We start from the raw sequence: 18,060 nt of genomic DNA, 5'->3' as shown, positions 1-18,060 counted from the left end.
AATTTGGATTCCTCATTTCTTTTTCTTGTCTAATTGCTATGGCTAGGACTTGCAATACTATGTTGGTTAAAAGTGGTGAGAGTGTCTTTTTTTTTATCACAGGACTTTTTTAGGTGCTTTTAGCTCTTTGCCACTGAGTATGATGTTAGCTATGGGCTTGTCATATATAATCTTTATTATGTTGAAATATGTTCCTTCTATATTCACTTTGTTGAAAGTTTTTATTACAAAGGTATACTGAATTTTCTCAAAAGCCTTTTCTACATCTATTGAGATGACCCCATGATTTTTATTCTTCAATTCATTAATGTGGTGTATCACATTGATTGATTTTTGGATATTGAAAAATCCTTGCAACTCTGAAATAGATTTCACTTGATCATGCTCTATGATCCTTTTAATGTATTATTAGATGTTTTGCTAGTATTTTATGGAGGATTTTTTTTTTCATCTATGTTCATCAGTGATATTTGCCTATAATTTCCTTTTTTTTGTGATATCTTTTTCTGGTTTTGGTATCAGAGTGAGGCTGGCCTTGTAGAATGAGTCTGGAGGCATTATTTTCTTTGCAAATAATTTGAGAAGGATAAACATTAACTCTTCTCTAAATGTTTGGTAAAATTCACCTATGAAGCTGTCTGGTCCCGGACTTTTGTTTGTTGGAAGTTTTTTAAATTACTGATTAAATTTCATTATTGGTAATTGGTTTGATCATATTTTCTATTTTTTTCCTGATTCAGTCACTGGAGATTGTACTTTTCTAGAATTTGTGCATTTCTTCTAGGTTGCCCATTTTACCAACATATAGTATAGTTCACAGTGATCTCTTATGCTCCTTTACATTTCTGTGGTGTTGGTTAGAACTTCTTTTTCACCTCTGATTTTATTTATTTGGCCCTTCTCTCTTTTTTTCTTGACAACTCTGGCCAAAGGTCTGTCAATTTTGTTTGAGCTTTCCTTAATGGGGAAAAAGAGTTTCTACTGATCAGAGAAACAGAATGAGGATTAAACATCAGCAAAACTAACAACAGTGACACTATCTTAGGATCCAGAAGCAAAATTCTACTTCTTATTCATCTCTTTTAAAAAGGAAAGAAAACAAAAAAAGAATTCAAGATATGCTCAAGAGATTCAGATAGATAGGTTATAGCACACCCAAGAGAGACTGGGCAGAGATACTGCTAAGACACTCTCCACACCAGGAGAGGGGACAACTGTGGTAGCATGCACAGAGTGCCTGCCTCCGCTTTCCCCCAGAATAGGCCCTGCGAGTTGGGAGGGTCATACAGAAAAGTAAGACTTTAGCATCTAGATGAGGTTAAGTGGTGCATGACCCAGTTGTGGAGACAGGTAAGAACATGTATACAACAACACATGACAAAGGAGAATTAATACAGAGCAACGAAACCAGAGCTCATCAGTGATTAGATTGGGGGTAAGAATGTTAAGGTCAGGTGGATCTAATCAGAAAAAGTAACTAGAGAGAGATGGTTTCTGACCTCAGTTTAGAAAAAAAAAAGGGTGGATGGATAGAAGAAGAGGCAGAAGGAAAGGGAGCAGTCCTGCCCCAGTGTAGGCAGGCACCCGATAAATTCTCCAGAGACTGACCTGAACTGAACTGTGTGGAGAAATGTCTGAATTCAGAAGCAGTGATGATACTGGGGAGCAGAAATTTGCTGTCAGAGGAAAGAGAGACAAGAATGCCACTGCCCACCTGATTAACGGGTGTACGGTTTCTGGTACCATAAAGTCACTTTCTGCAGTCATATACATACACTTATCAGAACCTCCAGGGAAGAATTACACTGCCCCATTCTCGGTTCTTCTGTGAATAAGGATGGATAAAAATTTCTCCAAAACTATCTTATCACAAGGTACAGACAAACTGATTTGCTACTGGCAACCAGTAGAAGGCTGATTACATGCCAGTGATGAACTGGGAATGCACACTAGACCAGACTAAATGTGACCTGTCTTCCATGAAGTTTTATTCTAAAGGAGCAAGCACCCACTGCCCACCACGGAACTGCAGCAGAATTCTGTGAGGTAAACTATCTTATCGACCAGCAAGACCCACAGGGTGAAGAGGTATTTTATGCTCAACACCTGTGGGGTATTTCCTCCTGGATCAGGACTGTTGCCCTGGCCCAGGGGGGCTTCAAGGGGCCTTCTAACCCAAGAACCTGGCCTCTAAACCAAACACATAATGAGTCCATCTTATTGGCTTTTTTTTTTTTTCTTCTTAGAGGTCCCACTAGCTCCCTCATGCACTCACCCTTTCAGCAAGAATCTCTATATTCAGATCTTCAACCTGCAGAAGAAACCTCTTGTTCTTTGCCCCTCTTTGCTAAATACATCCTCTGTGAAACACGGGAGAAAGAAGCGCATGTAAGCTCCTGAGAGCATGTGAGCTCTCAGGAGAGCTGGGTCAAATGCAAGTCCAAGGTTCTAGAACCTTTGGGAAAGTTAGAATGGTGTTAGAGCCAGGAAGACTCCCTGCAGACCCCTGTGGGTCACTTCCTGCGTCAGACCCACTTTTAGCTCAACACTGCCACCGTGTGGCCCCAGGGCAAACCCCAGGTCACTTGTCTTCTTTCCGCTTTAAGTGGGTGAGGGGCACCCGGAAGGTGGCTCACCACACCTCGACATTTCCCCTGCCCCTGATCTGCTCAAAGTTATCACAACTTTATTTTAGCTCACATATCTCATTGTCATTGCCCGTAGGAAGCAAAGGTGACTGGAAATTTGCTGGTTATCAAGCAGCTTTATTGGCCAATTTCAATCACATCTTTGGGTTCTGGACTCAGGAGTTAGTTGTTATGGCCTACACGGAGATAACAGCTCCTCAATAGATAGGAATATCTATTACATACAAAACACAAAGTCATCTAGAAAAGTACTGACATAGACCAAACAACATAGAAAAGCATTCTGAGAAATGCCTGCAGTCCAGCAATTAACCTCCTCCTGCCATGCTCAGCCCTGCCCAGCCCACACTCCCCTGCCCGCCCCCCAGACCTCCGCCTCCACACGGGCCCACAGGACTGAAGCACAGTAATTCACAGAGTCCACAGGACGGCATAAACATTCACAAAGGTGCTCAGCCCGGGGACAGCGCAGCTCAATTTCTCCTGGGGCGGGCTGCCAGAAATGAGATTGACCCAGAGAGCACTGAAGAGCTGACACTTTTGAATTGTGGTGCTTTTGAATTGTGGTTCTTTGGACTGCAAGGAGGTCAAACCTGTCAATCCTAAAGAAAGTCAATCCTGAATACTCATTGGAAGGACTGATGCTGAAGCTGAAACTCCAATACTTTGGCCACCTCATGTGAAGAGCCGACTCATTGGAAAAGACCCTGATGCTGGGAAAGATGGAGGGTAGGAGAAGGGGATGACAGAGCATGAGATGGTTGGCTTGCATCACCGACTCTGGCCACGAGTCTGAGCGAGCTCTGGGAGATGGTGGAGGACAGGGAAGCCTGACATGCTTCAGTCCATGGGGTCACAAAGAGTGAGACATGACTTACAGACTTAACAACAGACAGCATGGGACCTCCTTCTTGCTTCCCATGGCGACCCACCTTCCTGGACCCTACCCAAGACCCTACTGCTGTCTCCGAATGCTTAGGAGAGCTTCCTACACAGCTGCTGCTGCTGCTAAGTCGCTTCAGTCGTGTCTGACTCTGCGACCCCATAGGCAGCAGCCCACCAGGCTCCCCCGTCCCTAGGATTCTCCAGGCAAGAACACTGGAGTGGGTTGCTATTTCCTTCTCCAATGCATGAAAGTGAAAAGTGAAAGTGAAGCCGCTCAGTTGTGTCCAACTCTTCACAACCCCATGGACTGTAACCTACCAGGCTCCTCCATTCATGGGATTTCCAGGCAAGAGAACTGGAGTGGGTTGCCATCTCCTTTTCCATTCACACAGACTGCAAAAGACATCAATCAGAGATCCAGACACCATCCTGCCATTTCCTTCAGGGGCCTCCTGGAATAGATTCCTGAGGCTCCCAACCTGGTGTCCAGCTGCTCCCCACTGGCCTCATCACAGAACAGCACGAGGTTTCTGGAAAAGATCAAGTGCAACCTTTCCATGGGAGAAAGAGTGAGGGTCCCAAGCCACCATCACAAGTAAATCCCCCTTGTATAAAGGAAAGCTGGAAATATAATAGTGGGATTATCTGCTACTCCTTGCTATAGAAGGACTTCCCTGGTGGCTCAGATGGTAAAGTGTCTGTCTACAATGTGGGAGACCAAAGTTTGATCCCTGGGTCGGGAAGATCCCCTGGAGAAGGAAACGGCAACCTACTCCAGTACTCTTGCCTGGAAAATCCCGTGGATGGAGGAATCTGGTGGGCTACAGATGATGGGGTCGCAAAGAGTCGGACACGACAGAGCAACTTCACAAGCAAGCAAGCAAGCTACAGAAAGCGCAGAGTGGGCGTGGGAGGGGCCCTGGCCAATCTTGATTCCAGGTCTCTTCTCTCCTCTCTACCGTAGAGTCTCCTGGGCCCAGTGCCCTGGAAGCCACGCACGGGATGCGATCCAGAGCCAGGCCACCACCCTCTATGGCATCAGTAGAATGTCGTACAGCCTATAGCCTCGCAAATGCCTCCCACAAGGCAGACCTTGTTACTTCCATTTAACAAATGAGGTGCCGATTGCTCAGAGAGATTAGATAACTTGCCCAAGTTCATACAGGTAGAAAAGAGGTGAGATCGGGACTCAAAACCAGGTTTGGGTTACAAGGCCAGTATCCCTTCTACCTCCCAGTTGTGGTGATGAGTGAAGATTTACTTAACATCTACTGTGGCACTAGGGTCAGAAACTGTGGTCTGAGGTGAGGATGGCTTATGTGAACAGAGGGAGGAGCAACTTCAAAAGCTCAGGCTGGCGTGTGAGGTTCATAAGCCCAGCTCCATGGGACAGACGTACTGGGAAGAAGCAGCTGGATGTCAAGGGCTGCAGTGAAGAGAGATAGTGGGTTCCCACATCTGCCCTGAGCCTTGATCCCATCAGGGCCTGCATCCCAGTTTTCAGTTGTCTAGTGCTGAAAGGCTGGGATGCTTTGCTCACTCATGACACTCAGCTTAGTTCTTGTCTCTTAAGGAGGCCTAAGGAGACTTCTTAGAGCTAAGAGGCCTCTTAAAGAAGTGTATCCCCAAAGCCACGGTCACCCCTCAAAGCTTCCCTAGGAGTGGAGGGCAGAGAGTGACTCTATTCCCTAGTGCTGCTCTCAAGAGCTCTTAATTAGATTAGCAATCCCTCCAGTAGTATAGCTTCATGGGTTTACAAACTGCCTACATACCCACAGTTCTATTTGACCCTCATATGAAGAGAGCTTCCTTGGTAGCTCAGCTGGTAAAGAATCTTCCTGCAGTGCAGGAGATCCTAGTTCAATCCCTGGGTCGGGAAGTTCCCCTGGAGAAGGGATAGGCTACCCACTCCAGTATTCTTGGGCTTCCCTGGTGGCTCAGATTGTGAAGAATCTTCCTGCAATGCAGGAGACCTGGGTTCAATCCCAGGGTTGAGAAGATCCCTTGGAGGAGAGCACAGTAACCCACTCCAGTATTCTTGCCTGGAGAATCCCATGGACAGCAGAGCCTGGCGGGCTACAGACCACGGGGTCACAAAGAGTCGGACACAACTGAGCGACTAAACACACAGTGAAGAGAGCCAAGGTCACTGGCGGCATCATGGTGGTAGGACCAGGGCCTGACTTCAGCTAGGCTCTTTCCACCACCAAGACCATCACTTGGATTAAAACCAGAATCATGGAGGGGAGGTTATTCCGAGGTAAAAATGCCACTGGAGATAATGAGGAGCAGGACAAAGTCCCAGCTTCCACCTGCCAGGCTCTCTTGGCATTAGCATCATGTAACTGCTGGCAACTGACACTTTTGAACTGTGGTGTTAGAGAAGACTCTTGAGAGTCCCTTGGACTGCAACCAGTCCATCCTAAAGGAGATCAGTCCTGGATATTCATTGTAAGGACTGATGCTGAAGCTGAAGCCCCAATACTTTGGCCACCTGATGCAAAGAACTGACTCATTTGAAAAGATCCTGATGCTGGGAAAGATCGAAGGTGGGAGGAGAAGGGAACGACAGAGGATGAGATGGTTGGGTGGCATCACCGACTCGATGGACATGAGTTTGCACAAGCTCCAGGAGTTGGGGATAGACACGGAGGCTAGCGTGCTGCAGTCCATGGAGTCACAAAGAGGCAGACACGATTGAGTGACTGAGCTGAACAGCTGGCAAAGGTGGACAGTACGGCCGTCGCAGGACCCACAGTCAACAGAATTGAGTCAAACAGCACAAATGTCATCATGAAAATTCAACAATTCTTCTAGAGCTTATAGGTTAGGAAGTCCTTAGAAAGCTCCTCTCCAGTCTTGCAAGTCATGAAAGGTTTGAGCTGGGAAAAGATCTTCGAGAGCATCTCTATTCTGCAGGCAAGGAGCTGAGGTCCAGAGAGGGAGGTAAGTTCCCAAGGTTGTACAGATACCACCAGGCAGAGCCAGGTTTCCCATCCTGGGCTCCTGACTTGATTGTGGCAAGCATGTGATTTGTGTGGAAGCTCTGAAGAGCCTCAAACAAATCCAGAGCCACGACTAAGTCACGCTTTCTCAAAGGATGTCCCCTCCATGCAGCCCAAGAGGCAGGAGCCACATAGACCCCGTGAACGGAGAGGGGTGTGCGACCAATCCCTGCTGCTTCCAAGACTTCCTCCCACTCAGAATTTGGTGACCATTTTCATCTCCTTCTCTCCTTACTCATTCTTCCCACACTCAGCCCAGCGGGCCATCCCACTGAGAATACGCAGTACTTTGCCTCATCACCCATCCTAACTGTAAATGAGGGTGTTTGGGAGAAGAAAAGCAGCATTTACAGAGTTTTTACCAGTTACCAAGTGCTGTGCTAACCCTCATCCCCTTAGTATAGGAGGCGACGCCCCCACACCCGTTCACTTCTCTTCATTAAGCACGCCTCTCTCTACCAACGCCCCTCCCACACACCCATCTCAGGATTCAAATGGGGTCCCCCTGGCAGTCATTCACTCCTTCCCTCTCCTGGCTGAACTGGGACGCACTAGTCAGATTAGGCTGGGACAAACAAGATAAGATACCAGCCTTTGAATCCCTGCTGCCTGTGGACCCCCAGGCAGGACAGCCCGGATCTGCAGCACCACATCTACCACACACGTGGTCCCCAGGCCGCTGTGAATACAGCAGGATCAAGGAAGCAGACAGCCTGAGTCTCCCTCTCAGCACGTGAGGTTGGGCGGGCCGCTATGACTCCAAAGATAGGAGAGGCCTTTCTGTCCTCCTCACCCTGCCTCAAGCTAAGTCAAAGGGCATAAGTGTCATTGTCATGAAAATCCAACAATTCTTCTAGAGCCCATTGGTTAGGGTGTCCTTAGAGAACGCTTCTCCAATCTTGCAAAGTCATGAAAGGTTATAACTGAAAAAGACCATGGAGAGCATCAGGCTGGGCATTGCTGAGATGGGCAGAGATCCTCCGCCAGACCCTGGGGAGTGCTCCCTAAAGGGCACTGGTCTCAGTGGCAGGATCACCATCCACCTGCTCTGCACCCCGCAGGGAGTCTTTGGGCCCTGGCCTCCTGCTGAGTCCGGGGCTGAGGCCGCGGGCAGGCGGGCCACTGGAGCGGGTCAGCAGGGTGGCGTGGCGGCTGGACAGGCTGCCGTTGGAGAACCGCCTGCGCATCCCGGGCCTGGCGCCTCCGCAGCAGGCCAGACGGCGCAGGGCATGCAGCCACAGGTGGCTGTTGAAGCCCATGTAGATCCAGGGGTTGCAGCAGCTGCTGAGGTTGCCCAAAAGCATGGAGATGGTGGAAGCCACATTGGTCGAATCTGCCGGGGGAGAAGCACAAGGATTTCAGAGCTGGAAGGGACCTGGGAGAGAGCCTTGCTCCCTACCGAACAGAGGAGGAAGCCTGAATCCCAAGGAGGACCACAAGGGGTTCTATAATCAGAAAGGATCACAGCTGGGACTCAAACCTGGGACTCCTGACTCCAGGGTTTTGCCTCACTGGTTTATTTATTCATCTTGTGCCACAGGGTGATGACAGGAGCTGAGGCTCGCTCTCAGCTGACTTTGGAGACACAGACAGAGTCAGCCCGAATCGGATCTTTGCTCCGAATCTTGAATTGTGAATCCCCTAACGGATGCTGAGCACGGGGGAGGCAATTTCTATAAAACCTGCAGGAAAAATAACCATGATTCTAGCCAAGTTCGGGCACACCTGCGTTCCCACTCATGTCGTAGACACGGGTACACACTGCACTCTGAGTGCTGTGTTCCTTGACCTCTTAGGGTCTGTCCCAGACATTCAGTTATTGTCCGTGTGAGTGCCGACTGTGCCAGGCCCGTGCTGGGGACCCGGGAGGCAGCCAGTGGAGCCTGACAGCCTTACAGGTCCCATGACGCCACCTCCAACTGTGCAGCTTCCAGGTACAGGGCGTCCCTGCATCTCATTCCCGGCCAGCACTTGCTCTCTGTCGTCAGAAATGACATCCAGAGAATGTCCCTTCTGCAGGGAAAGCTAATTTCTCTCCTGCACAGTCAAGATGCGAGCCTTCAAAGACTCTAAGATTCCTTCCAGATACAATACTTTTTCTGAAAACTAAACGAAACTTCTCGTGCCATCAGGAAAGATGCTGGGATGGGCCCCAGCCTTCTGCCAGATGCACCATGGCTAAGCTATGGCGCGGGTTGCACCCTGAGTTGCCCAGCTCTTTAGTGGAGGCTGTAGAATCCCTGAGTGCCATGTCAGAGCTGGAAGGAATTAGGGGTTATGGCACAGACTTTAACCTAGGTCTTCCCTCTTTCAAGCAGCAATTCTGCACCCTGCCACCATTTCAACCAGTGAACTCAAAGGCAAAGCTCAAGTGCCTGCTCTGCAAAGCGCCGTGAAAGCTTCCGGTACGCTGGCTCCCTGGGTGCCCTCCAGTGTGGAAGCCCAGGGGAAGGGGAGACACAGGTCAGGATGTCAGAGAGAAGGCATGAACCACAGAACTGGGAAGCACAGAGCAGCACGGAAGTGAGAGCAAGGAGGGAGCAAGAGGGGCCAGCCTCAGCAACAAACACAGGCTCCTGAAGCATGAAGGCTTCTGGCCTGCGCCCCAGTTAACCGAATACCCAGGGGCTGCAGAACATTCGGGAAGTTGCTTTGGCTAAGGGGTGGTATTCATCCCATCTGCTCCATCAAGATATGTATAGTGCCTAGACTAGGCCAGAGGCTGAGGGTTTCCACAGGTTTCTTCACTTGGGAAGCCCCGGGAAGCCCGGAGCCAGGCCCAGGGAGGGGCTCGAGATGCACCTGGAGCCCTGGAATCCTCGGAGGCTGCAGCTCAGTCCTGGAGGGCAGACCTGCTACTAGTCACGGGCAGCTGCTGCCGCGTGGCCTGGCAGAAGCTCCAGTGATGGTAAGGGGCAGGGGCAAGGGCAAGGAGACAGCTTCCTGCCAAAGACTCGGCGACAAGCAGCCAGGAGGCCAGCATGTCGTGGAGGGAAACTGGGTGTACTGGAAAGTAAGTTTAAAGTAGTGAGTGTCTGCTCAACTCAGAGTCCCCGAAGGGCTTCCGCTTTTCTGAGGGACACTTGGTTCCTGTAATGCTTACTCGGAGAGGCCCTTGATAAGTGATAAGTCACTGTATGTATGGGTCTGAGGGACAGGTTGATGACAGGTGGTGACTACAGGAGGCAAGCCAGAAAGCTTCTCGTAGGTTCCTTGATAAAGGGCCTTCTCATCCCTGGTGCCATCAGCTCAGCTATGATTGTTGGGAATAAGACAACAATAAAAGTTTGGATAAAGTTTGGCCTAAAAAGACCTTGATTCAATTCTTAGCTCCATCTCTTACTAGAAGTGGCAACTTAGACCAGTTATTTCACCTCTCTAAAGCTCAGGTTACTTTGATGTCAAGGGGAGAAGGTCACCCCTAAGTAGCACAAGGCCTAAATATGCTTGGCACATAGAAAGCCTCCTTCCTTTTATTCTGTGTTTGACTAGGGGTGGGGGTGGGGGTCCCTAGAGCAGGTTAGGGGTAATATGCTCATTGCTTAAAGGTTAATTTTATAAATAGCCTCTGGTCCACACTAGTGTGTGAAAGGTGGTTAAGAAGGGGTACAATGGGACTGTTATAATTCAGTACTGCTGAACTCTCTCTCTCTTTTTTTTTTAGCCTTAAAAAAAATTATTTTTAATTGAAGGACAATTGCTTTACAATATTGTGTTGGTTTCTGCCATTCATCAGCAAGAATTCTGCTGAACTCTCTTGCAGAGTTGCGTTAATGTCATGAACAACGTTCCCCTTACTTCATCTTTCCAGAAAAGCAAAGTGTTTGGCTTGAGCATGCCCTAGGATGAGCAGGTTGAGATTAGAAACAATGGCACAGGGGAGGGGGATCACTCTAAGAGCTGATAGGAAGTGGCAGTCTGGGTCTGCTGGTCAGTGAATCCTCAGGAAACTTGCAGAGAAGACAGGGCGCCCCTGGGGCAGTCACGTGCTGCACCCATCACACACCCCAAGCTGTGCATAAAGTGTCCGCTCTACTACGGAGCACACAGTCACCCTGACAGGTGACTGCACACTTGTCCCCAGCCGCCTCTTCCTAGGGGGGCAGGAACAGATGTCTTTGAATACCTCCCCAGCATTTTAGGACTTTCCTGGTGGCGCAAATGGTAAAGGGTCTGCCTACAATGTGGGAGACCCAGGTTTGACCCCTGGGTCGGGAAAACCCTCTGAAGGAAGTGGCAACCCAATCCAGTATTCTCTCCCGGAAAATCCCAAGGACAGAGGAGCCTGGTAGGTTCCAGTCCATGGGGTCGCAAAGAGTCGGACACGACTGAGGGACTAAACTTTCAAACTTTTTCTCCAGCATTTTGGCTGCCCAGAAACAGCATTTACCTTTCTCAGGACAAGCTCATCCCCAAATGGCCTGACCAGTTGGCAGTATCTGAAACTTAGAAGGCTGCCATCTATCTCACTCCAAAAAATGACCCCAATCAGGCCCCCTACATCCCAACTGGAACACGGTCCTCTTGGAAGGTCCCATTTTGTTTTTCACGTAGGAGGAAGGCCCTTCTCTTTATCACTTCCAGAGCTAGAATTTGGAAAGTGGGGGCATGGAGTTGAGAAAAGAAACAAGGAGATTCCAGGCCTAGGTTCTATTCGTCACTTCGCCACTTCCTAGCTGTGTGTCCTTGGGCAGGTCAGGTTTCCTCTCTGAGCCTCTGCTTTCTCATTAAAAAACAACAGGGTTGAACTTGGAATTTCAGGGTTGTGCCCCAGGGTTAATTAATTGAAAACGGCTGTTGAAAAGGAGTTCAAAGTCTTGTTCAGGTGCAGGGGGGGAAGAGTGCCGAGAGACACACTTCATGGGCCACAAACTGCCATCTGGACCAAATCATTTGAAAATCCCTTTCAAACAGTCTAGCAAACTGTCAGTTACTTGGCCAAATCTACTTACAGTCATATCTTCATTAGGGCCAAATAATATTTTAAAATGATTAAATTAGTTGCCAAAATTGTAAAATATGGAAATTTCACATTAAAGATACTCACATGGCACGTTTTGACTGGATGGGAGTTATAGCTGTCCCTTTACACACCGGGACAGGCACCGTCTTCATTGCTTCACCCATTTGTTACCTGCCTGATCCTGGCAGCCACTATGCTATGCTGCTGTGCTAAGTCACTTCAGTCGTGTCCGACTCTGTACCACCCTGTGGACTGTAGCCCCCCAGGCTCCTCTGTCCATGGGATTCTCCAGGCTAGAACACTGGAGTGGGTTGCCATGCCCTTCTCCAGGGTATCTTCCCAACCCAGGGATCAAACCCACGTCTCTTAAGTCTCCTGCATTGGCAAACGGGTTCTTTACCACTAGCGCCACTGGGAAGGAGGCTCAGATGGTAAAGACTCTGCCTGCAATGCGGGAGACCCGGGTTCAATCCCTAGGTCGGGGAGACCCCCTGGAGAAGGAAATGGCAACCCGCTCCAGTATTCTGGCCTGGAAAATCCCAAGGACGGAGGAGCCTGTCGGGCTACAGTCCATGGGGTCACAAAGAGTCAGACATGACTGAGTGAGTAACATGCACATAATACTAAATGAGATCTTCAAACGGCTTCGAAAGGATTGATAGAAACCATTCAAAATGAATGCATACTAGAACTGTCCCTTTTCACTCTGGGACAGGCACCATCTTTAACTGCTTCACCCATTTATTACCTGCCTGGCTTCAGGAGCCACTGTGACCCTGTCCTAATACCCTCCTTCTCTCTTCTCTGCATTTTTCTACCTCATGCTCCCACCTCTACCTTCCCAACCAGACCACACACTTGCCTTCATTGGGGGCATTCTCATCCCACACAGACCACATCTGGACACTGAAGAAAGGTGCCCAGCAGGCGATATAGGCCAGCACAATGACCAAGGTCATCTTCACAGTTCGGATCTTGGCCCGCGAGATGGTGCTGACGCTGCTAACCCTGGACGGCAGCCCCCGTGTGGCTGCAACTGGGCCACGAGGAGCGGACGGCCTGTTCCCCGTGCCCCAGCTCCCTCCTTCGGCCTGCCCAGCCTCCGTCTTGACTTTGAGGTTCTTGCAGATTTCGTGGCAGATGAGGCTGTAGCAGGCTGTGAGCACGGTCACCGGCAGGATGAAGATGGCCAGGGTGGTCCAGGTGATGTAGGCCCGTGGCCCCCAAGGGAAGCGGAAGTCTGCCCAGCAGTCCAGCACTCCAGAGCCCTGGATCACCTCTCGTACGGAAAAAATGAAGACTTGAGGGAGGCTGAGGACGGCCGCCAGCAGCCAGGGGGCTGCGATGAGCGGGTAGGTGGACCGGCTGGGCTGCTGGAGGCTGCGCAGGGGGTGACAGATGGCCAGGTAGCGGTCCAGCGTCATGGCCAGCAGCATGTAGGTGGAAGCAAACATGCTCAGCACCTGCAGGTACTTGACGGCCCGGCAGAGCGGGTCGGGGCCCCGGAAGCGGTAGGTGATGTCCCACAGCAGCTGGGGCAGCACCTGGAAGAGCGCCACGCCCAGGTCGGTCAGGGCCAGGTGCAGCACGAACACCTGCATGCGGGAGCGCTTGCGGACCGGCCGACCCACCGTCAGCAGCACCGTCAGGTTGCCCCCTGTGGCCAGCACCAGGACGGTGGCCAGGACGCCGATCTCCACCTTGGCCAGCTCCTCATCCCGGCCCAGCCAGGGTGTGGTGGCATTGGCGGCAGAGAGGGGGCTCCCCGGGCTCGGAGCAGCCGTCCGAGGAGGCCTGGAATCCATGGTGGAAGTTTGCTGCCAGAGAAGCAGGCCGGGAGGTGGAGAGGCGGGGATGGACGCAGAGTGTGAGCACAAGCAGAGAGGCCGGAGGAATGAGACGGAGTGGGCAGGGGAGGTTAAAGATGGAAGAAAGGGGAAGGGTGGGATGACCAGGAGGAGGCTGAGACTGGGTGGCAGGAGTTAAGAGGGCAGGGGTAGAGAGGATGAGGAAGAGTGAGGGTAAGGAAGAAGATGCTGAGCCTAGAGAGCGGAGAGGGAATCCGGGGGCCAAGGAGTCAGGAAGGGGAGAATGGGCGAGGCTGTGCAAAGCGAGCCTTCTGGAAGGGTAAGAAGGCTGGGGGAGCTGGCACCACTCCCAAATGCACCTCAAATCCACTTTCTCCAAACTGTCCTGGAAGCGGAAAGCAGGTGCCCCTAAGCCTGTTTGCCGGAGCGCTCCTGGCCAGAGGAGTCGCTGGAAAACGCAACTGAGCCCACACGCCCCGGCTGGTTTTATGCGCTCGCATCCGAGAGCAGCGGCCCCTGCGCGCCCGGTGGCTCCCGCCGGGAGGGCGGAGTGACACCCGTAAGCGACCAACCGCGGGGCCCAGAGAGGCTGGGGGGGGGGGGGCGGGTGCGGGGAGGAGGGACAGAGGGGCAGAGGGACCCCGGACAGGGAGCCAGAGGAGCGGACGACGTGGCGAGCGCTCGCCGGCCGGCGGGACCCCGCGGACAGACAGCCTCACCTTGGCTCGAGCCTGGAACCGTCGGACTGTCTCCCGAGACAGGTGCACGCCCAGGGGATGGGTGGTGGCCGCCCACCTACCGGGGACCCTGAGGCCGGCAGCGCTGGTGGGTCCCTGTCCTCCAGTTTGCCCCCCAAGGGTGGCCAGGTGGGCGACGCAGGGCCCCAGACGGAGCCCTTGGCCGTCGGCGGTGACGTCTGACCGCAGGCTTGGGTGGAAACTTGGAGCCATAAAGGCGGAAAGAAAATAAAGGCGAGGCTGTGGGTGGAGAGGAGGCAGCGGCCCGGCGGGAGACAGAGGGGAGGCGGGAGTCAGTCCTGGAGAACTGGGGTCCAGGGCAGGGCTTCGCCTCCAGGCTTTCCGGAGTCTTTCACCAGCGGTCACCTCAAGGCAGCTAACCACCCTGGGAGGCAGAAAACTGAGGTGGTGGAAGTTACAGGACTCACTCTAGAAAATCACAGAACTAGTGAAGCAGTGGAGGCAGGACTAGACCCAGAGCTTTTCCCAGAGCGGCCTTTACTAACATCCGTGAGAGGCACCGGTGCAAATAAAAATAAACCACCAGGGCCCAGAGGAAGCTTAGAGTGCAGTGGAGAAAGTGTAAGGAGCAGTGGTACTGGTTGTGGAATTCATTTTATTTTTAGTACATAGAGGAGGTGGATTACCGGGACTCCAGAGCATAAGTTCCTTAGGAGTGACAACAGCATCCTTTACTACCCTTACCAGAGGGCCGCTTGTCTTGCCTTTTAATCAAACCAGACCCCCCTGTGTAGTGTCATCCGTCCACCCATGTATCCAATTAAGGTCCCTTCTTGACTCGCCTCCATCCTACACAGCCTGCACATTCATCTCCAGCTCATCCTTCACGGTTCAAACACACCATTCCTCACCTAAAATAGGTTAGCATCTTCCTTTTGTGCTGTGCAGCCCAAACCCTAACTTCGCATAGATTTTGTTCTTTGGCAATAATCTTTTTTAAGTCTCTCTGCTGGATCATTCCCATTTTCAGATAAACAAACTCTACTGTTACGCATTTCCAAAACATATACATAACCCGCTCACTTCCAGCTATTACAGTTTCTTCCCTTTGACAGCGAAACTCAAACTGTTTGTCTCCATCTTCTTACTCCCATTCATTTCTCGATGAATTCATTTAAAATTATATATAGTTAAACATATGATATCAAACTATATTTACGATTCTGGAACTTGCTTTTTAAATTCCACTTTATTTTTTAGATCTGCCTATGGTAATACATTGATCTAGTTTATTCAGTTTATCATGCACACTATTGAAGTATGTGAATATAATGCATTTTGCTTATTTATGATTTTAGGTTATTTTCAGCTTTTTTAGCTATTTAATTTTTAATGCTACAATTAACATTCTTTATATATGTGTCCTTATGTTCATATGTGAGAATTCCTCTCAGGTGTACATACAGATGTATATGCTTGATGTAAGTGTTATTGGACCATACAATGTATGAATTTTCAATTAGAGAGGTCCATATCTTAAATTTTGTCTCTAAATGTGTTGTGCTGATTTAGTCTCCCACCAGTTGCATTTGAGTTTTCCATCATTGTCACAGTCAGATTTTTTAATTTTCACCAATTTGATATATATGAAATAGCATCTCATGTTGCTTTTATTTTCTATTTCTCTGACTATTAATTATTTTGAGTATCTTGCCATGTGTTTACTTGTTGTTTGGACTTTTCTGAGTTGTTTATATCCTTTGCACAATTTTTGATTAGATGGTTTTTCTTTTCAGGTTTGTAGGAAATCTCGACATGTTCTGATGTGAATCTTTTATGTATTCTGATACATTGCATATCTTCTCTAATCTATCACTTATCTTTTGTTTATGGGATCATTTCTTACAAAGAAAGTTTAAATTTTAATGAAATCAGTATTTTCTTTTGTCATTTCTGCTTTTTGTGACTTGTGTTCCCTATCTCAAGAACAGAGAGGTCCCATATTTTTTTCTAATCCATTTAACATTTGGTTTTCATTTTCTAGGTCTTAATCCATTTAGAATTTTTTTGTGTGTGTGAGAGATAAGAATCAACTTCACTTTTTTCCCATGTGACAAATCAATTCTCAGTTTATTGAGTACTCCATTCCCACTGTCACCTGTATAGTAAATTAAGTTTCAAAATCTGTATATGGTGCTATTTCTGGGGTCTCTGGTCTGTTCCATTGTTTTATTTTTTATCCCTGTTCTTTCACTGTTTTATGTTCTAAAGCTTTATAATAAACTTCAGTGTATGGAAAAAAGCCATCAAGCCTCTCTCTTGTTCTTATTTTCAAACCATTTTGGAAATTGTGAGGTTAGGTATCAGTTTGTCTAGTTCCACAAAAATTTCTGTTGAGTTTTCATTTGAAAGCATTCAATTTAGAGAATATTTGGGGGGAGAATTGACATATTTATAAGTTTATTCAGATCTATTTCATGTCCTCCAACAATATTTAATAATTTTCTTCATAAATGTCTTCCCACAGAGGAGCCTGGAGGGTTACAGTCCATGGAACCGCAAAGAGTCGGACATGACTGAGCAACTGAGCAGCAAGCACTTTTTCACAGGTTTACTCCCATGTACCTAGTAATTTCTGTTGCCACATTACATAGAATTTGTTCTATCATATTTTCTAATAACTATTATTTGTTGGTTATTGCTTGTATTTGGGAGTAATATTGATTTTTTAACTTGCTCTTAAATTTAGCAATTTGCTGCACACTCATATTAGTAAATTACTTTGGACTATCTATGCTTATAATGTTCTCTACAAAGAGCAATCATTTTTTGTCTTTCATTCCAATTCTTTTTAGCTCTTATTTCTTTTCCTTGTCTTAGTGTAATAGCTAAGAGTCCACTACAATGTTGAATAGCAGGCACCATTGATTTCTGACTTTAATGGCAATGCTTCTAAAGTTTCATCATTAAATATCATACTTATGGTAGATTCTCTTCACTTTGTAATTTTTAAAATATACTCATTTTTTACATGCACATAGTTTAAAGATTGTATTTTCTTGGGCTCCAAAATCACTGAGGATAGTGGCTGCAGCTATGAAATTAAAAGACGCTTACTCCTTGGAAGGAAAGTTATGACCAACCTAGACAGCATATTAAAAAGCAGAGACATTACTTTGCCAACAAAGGTCTGTCTAGTCAAAGCTATGGTTTTTTCAGTAGTCACATATAGATGTAAGAGTTGGATCATAAAGAAGACTAAGTGCTAAGGAATTGATACTTTCAATTGTGGTGTTGGAGAAGACTCCTGAGAGTCTCTTGGACAGCAATGAGATCAAACCCATCAATCCTAAAGGAGATCAATTCTGAGTATTCATTGGAAGGGCTGATGCTGAAGCTGAAGCTCCAATACTTTGGACACCTCATGCGAAGAGCCAACTTATTGGAAAAGACCGTGATTCTGAGAAAGATTGAAGGCAAAATGAGAAGGGGGCAGCAGAGGATGAGATGGTTAGATAGCATCACTGACTCAATTGGACATGCATCAGAGCAAACTCTGGGAGATAGAGGATAGAGGAGCCTGCAGCGCTGCAGTTCATGGGGTTGCAAAGAGTAGGACGTGACTTAGTGACTGACAGCAACAACTATATATATATATATATATTGCCCTCCTCCTCCTGGAGGAGGACATGAAAACCAACTCCAGTATTCTTGCCTGCAGAATCCCCATGGACAGAGGAGCCTGGCGGGCTGCATTCCCTGGGTTCTCAAAGAGTCAGACGCGACTGAGCGACTAAGCTCAGCCATCTTCCCAATAGAATAATGGAAACAGTGATTCTCCATCTGAGGCTGACTTTGTACGAACTGAAACCTGAATCTGTAAGGACTAATAGAGATTCATAAAGTCTCTAAGGTTCATCCTCAAATGATTTAATCTAACCCTTATGGCAGAAAGTAAAGAACAAATAAAAAGCCTTTTGATGAAATTGAAAGTGAAAAAGTTGGCTTAAATCTCAACATTCAGAAAACTAAGATCATGGCATCCAGTTCCAT

At 48.4% G+C, this 18,060-nt stretch overlaps 1 protein-coding gene across 1 annotated transcript; it reads right to left on the bottom strand.

The window, feature by feature from the left end:
- Positions 1–7,542: 7,542 nt before the first annotated feature.
- On the bottom strand, positions 7,543–13,306 carry AVPR1B (arginine vasopressin receptor 1B). Its single transcript, XM_020889164.2, has 2 exons — positions 12,364–13,306; positions 7,543–7,871 (listed from the first exon to the last, which is right to left on the bottom strand). The coding sequence occupies exons 1-2, from the start codon at positions 13,304–13,306 to the stop codon at positions 7,543–7,545; spliced, it is 1,272 nt and encodes a 423-aa protein (XP_020744823.2).
- Positions 13,307–18,060: the final 4,754 nt, after the last annotated feature.

The sequence above is a fragment of the Odocoileus virginianus genome, chromosome 11 (assembly GCF_023699985.2).
Source record: "Odocoileus virginianus isolate 20LAN1187 ecotype Illinois chromosome 11, Ovbor_1.2, whole genome shotgun sequence".
NCBI classification, from domain to species: Eukaryota; Metazoa; Chordata; class Mammalia; order Artiodactyla; family Cervidae; genus Odocoileus; species Odocoileus virginianus.
The sequence above is the reverse complement of the archived record's forward strand: the minus strand, read 5'-3'. Positions and strand labels throughout refer to the sequence as shown.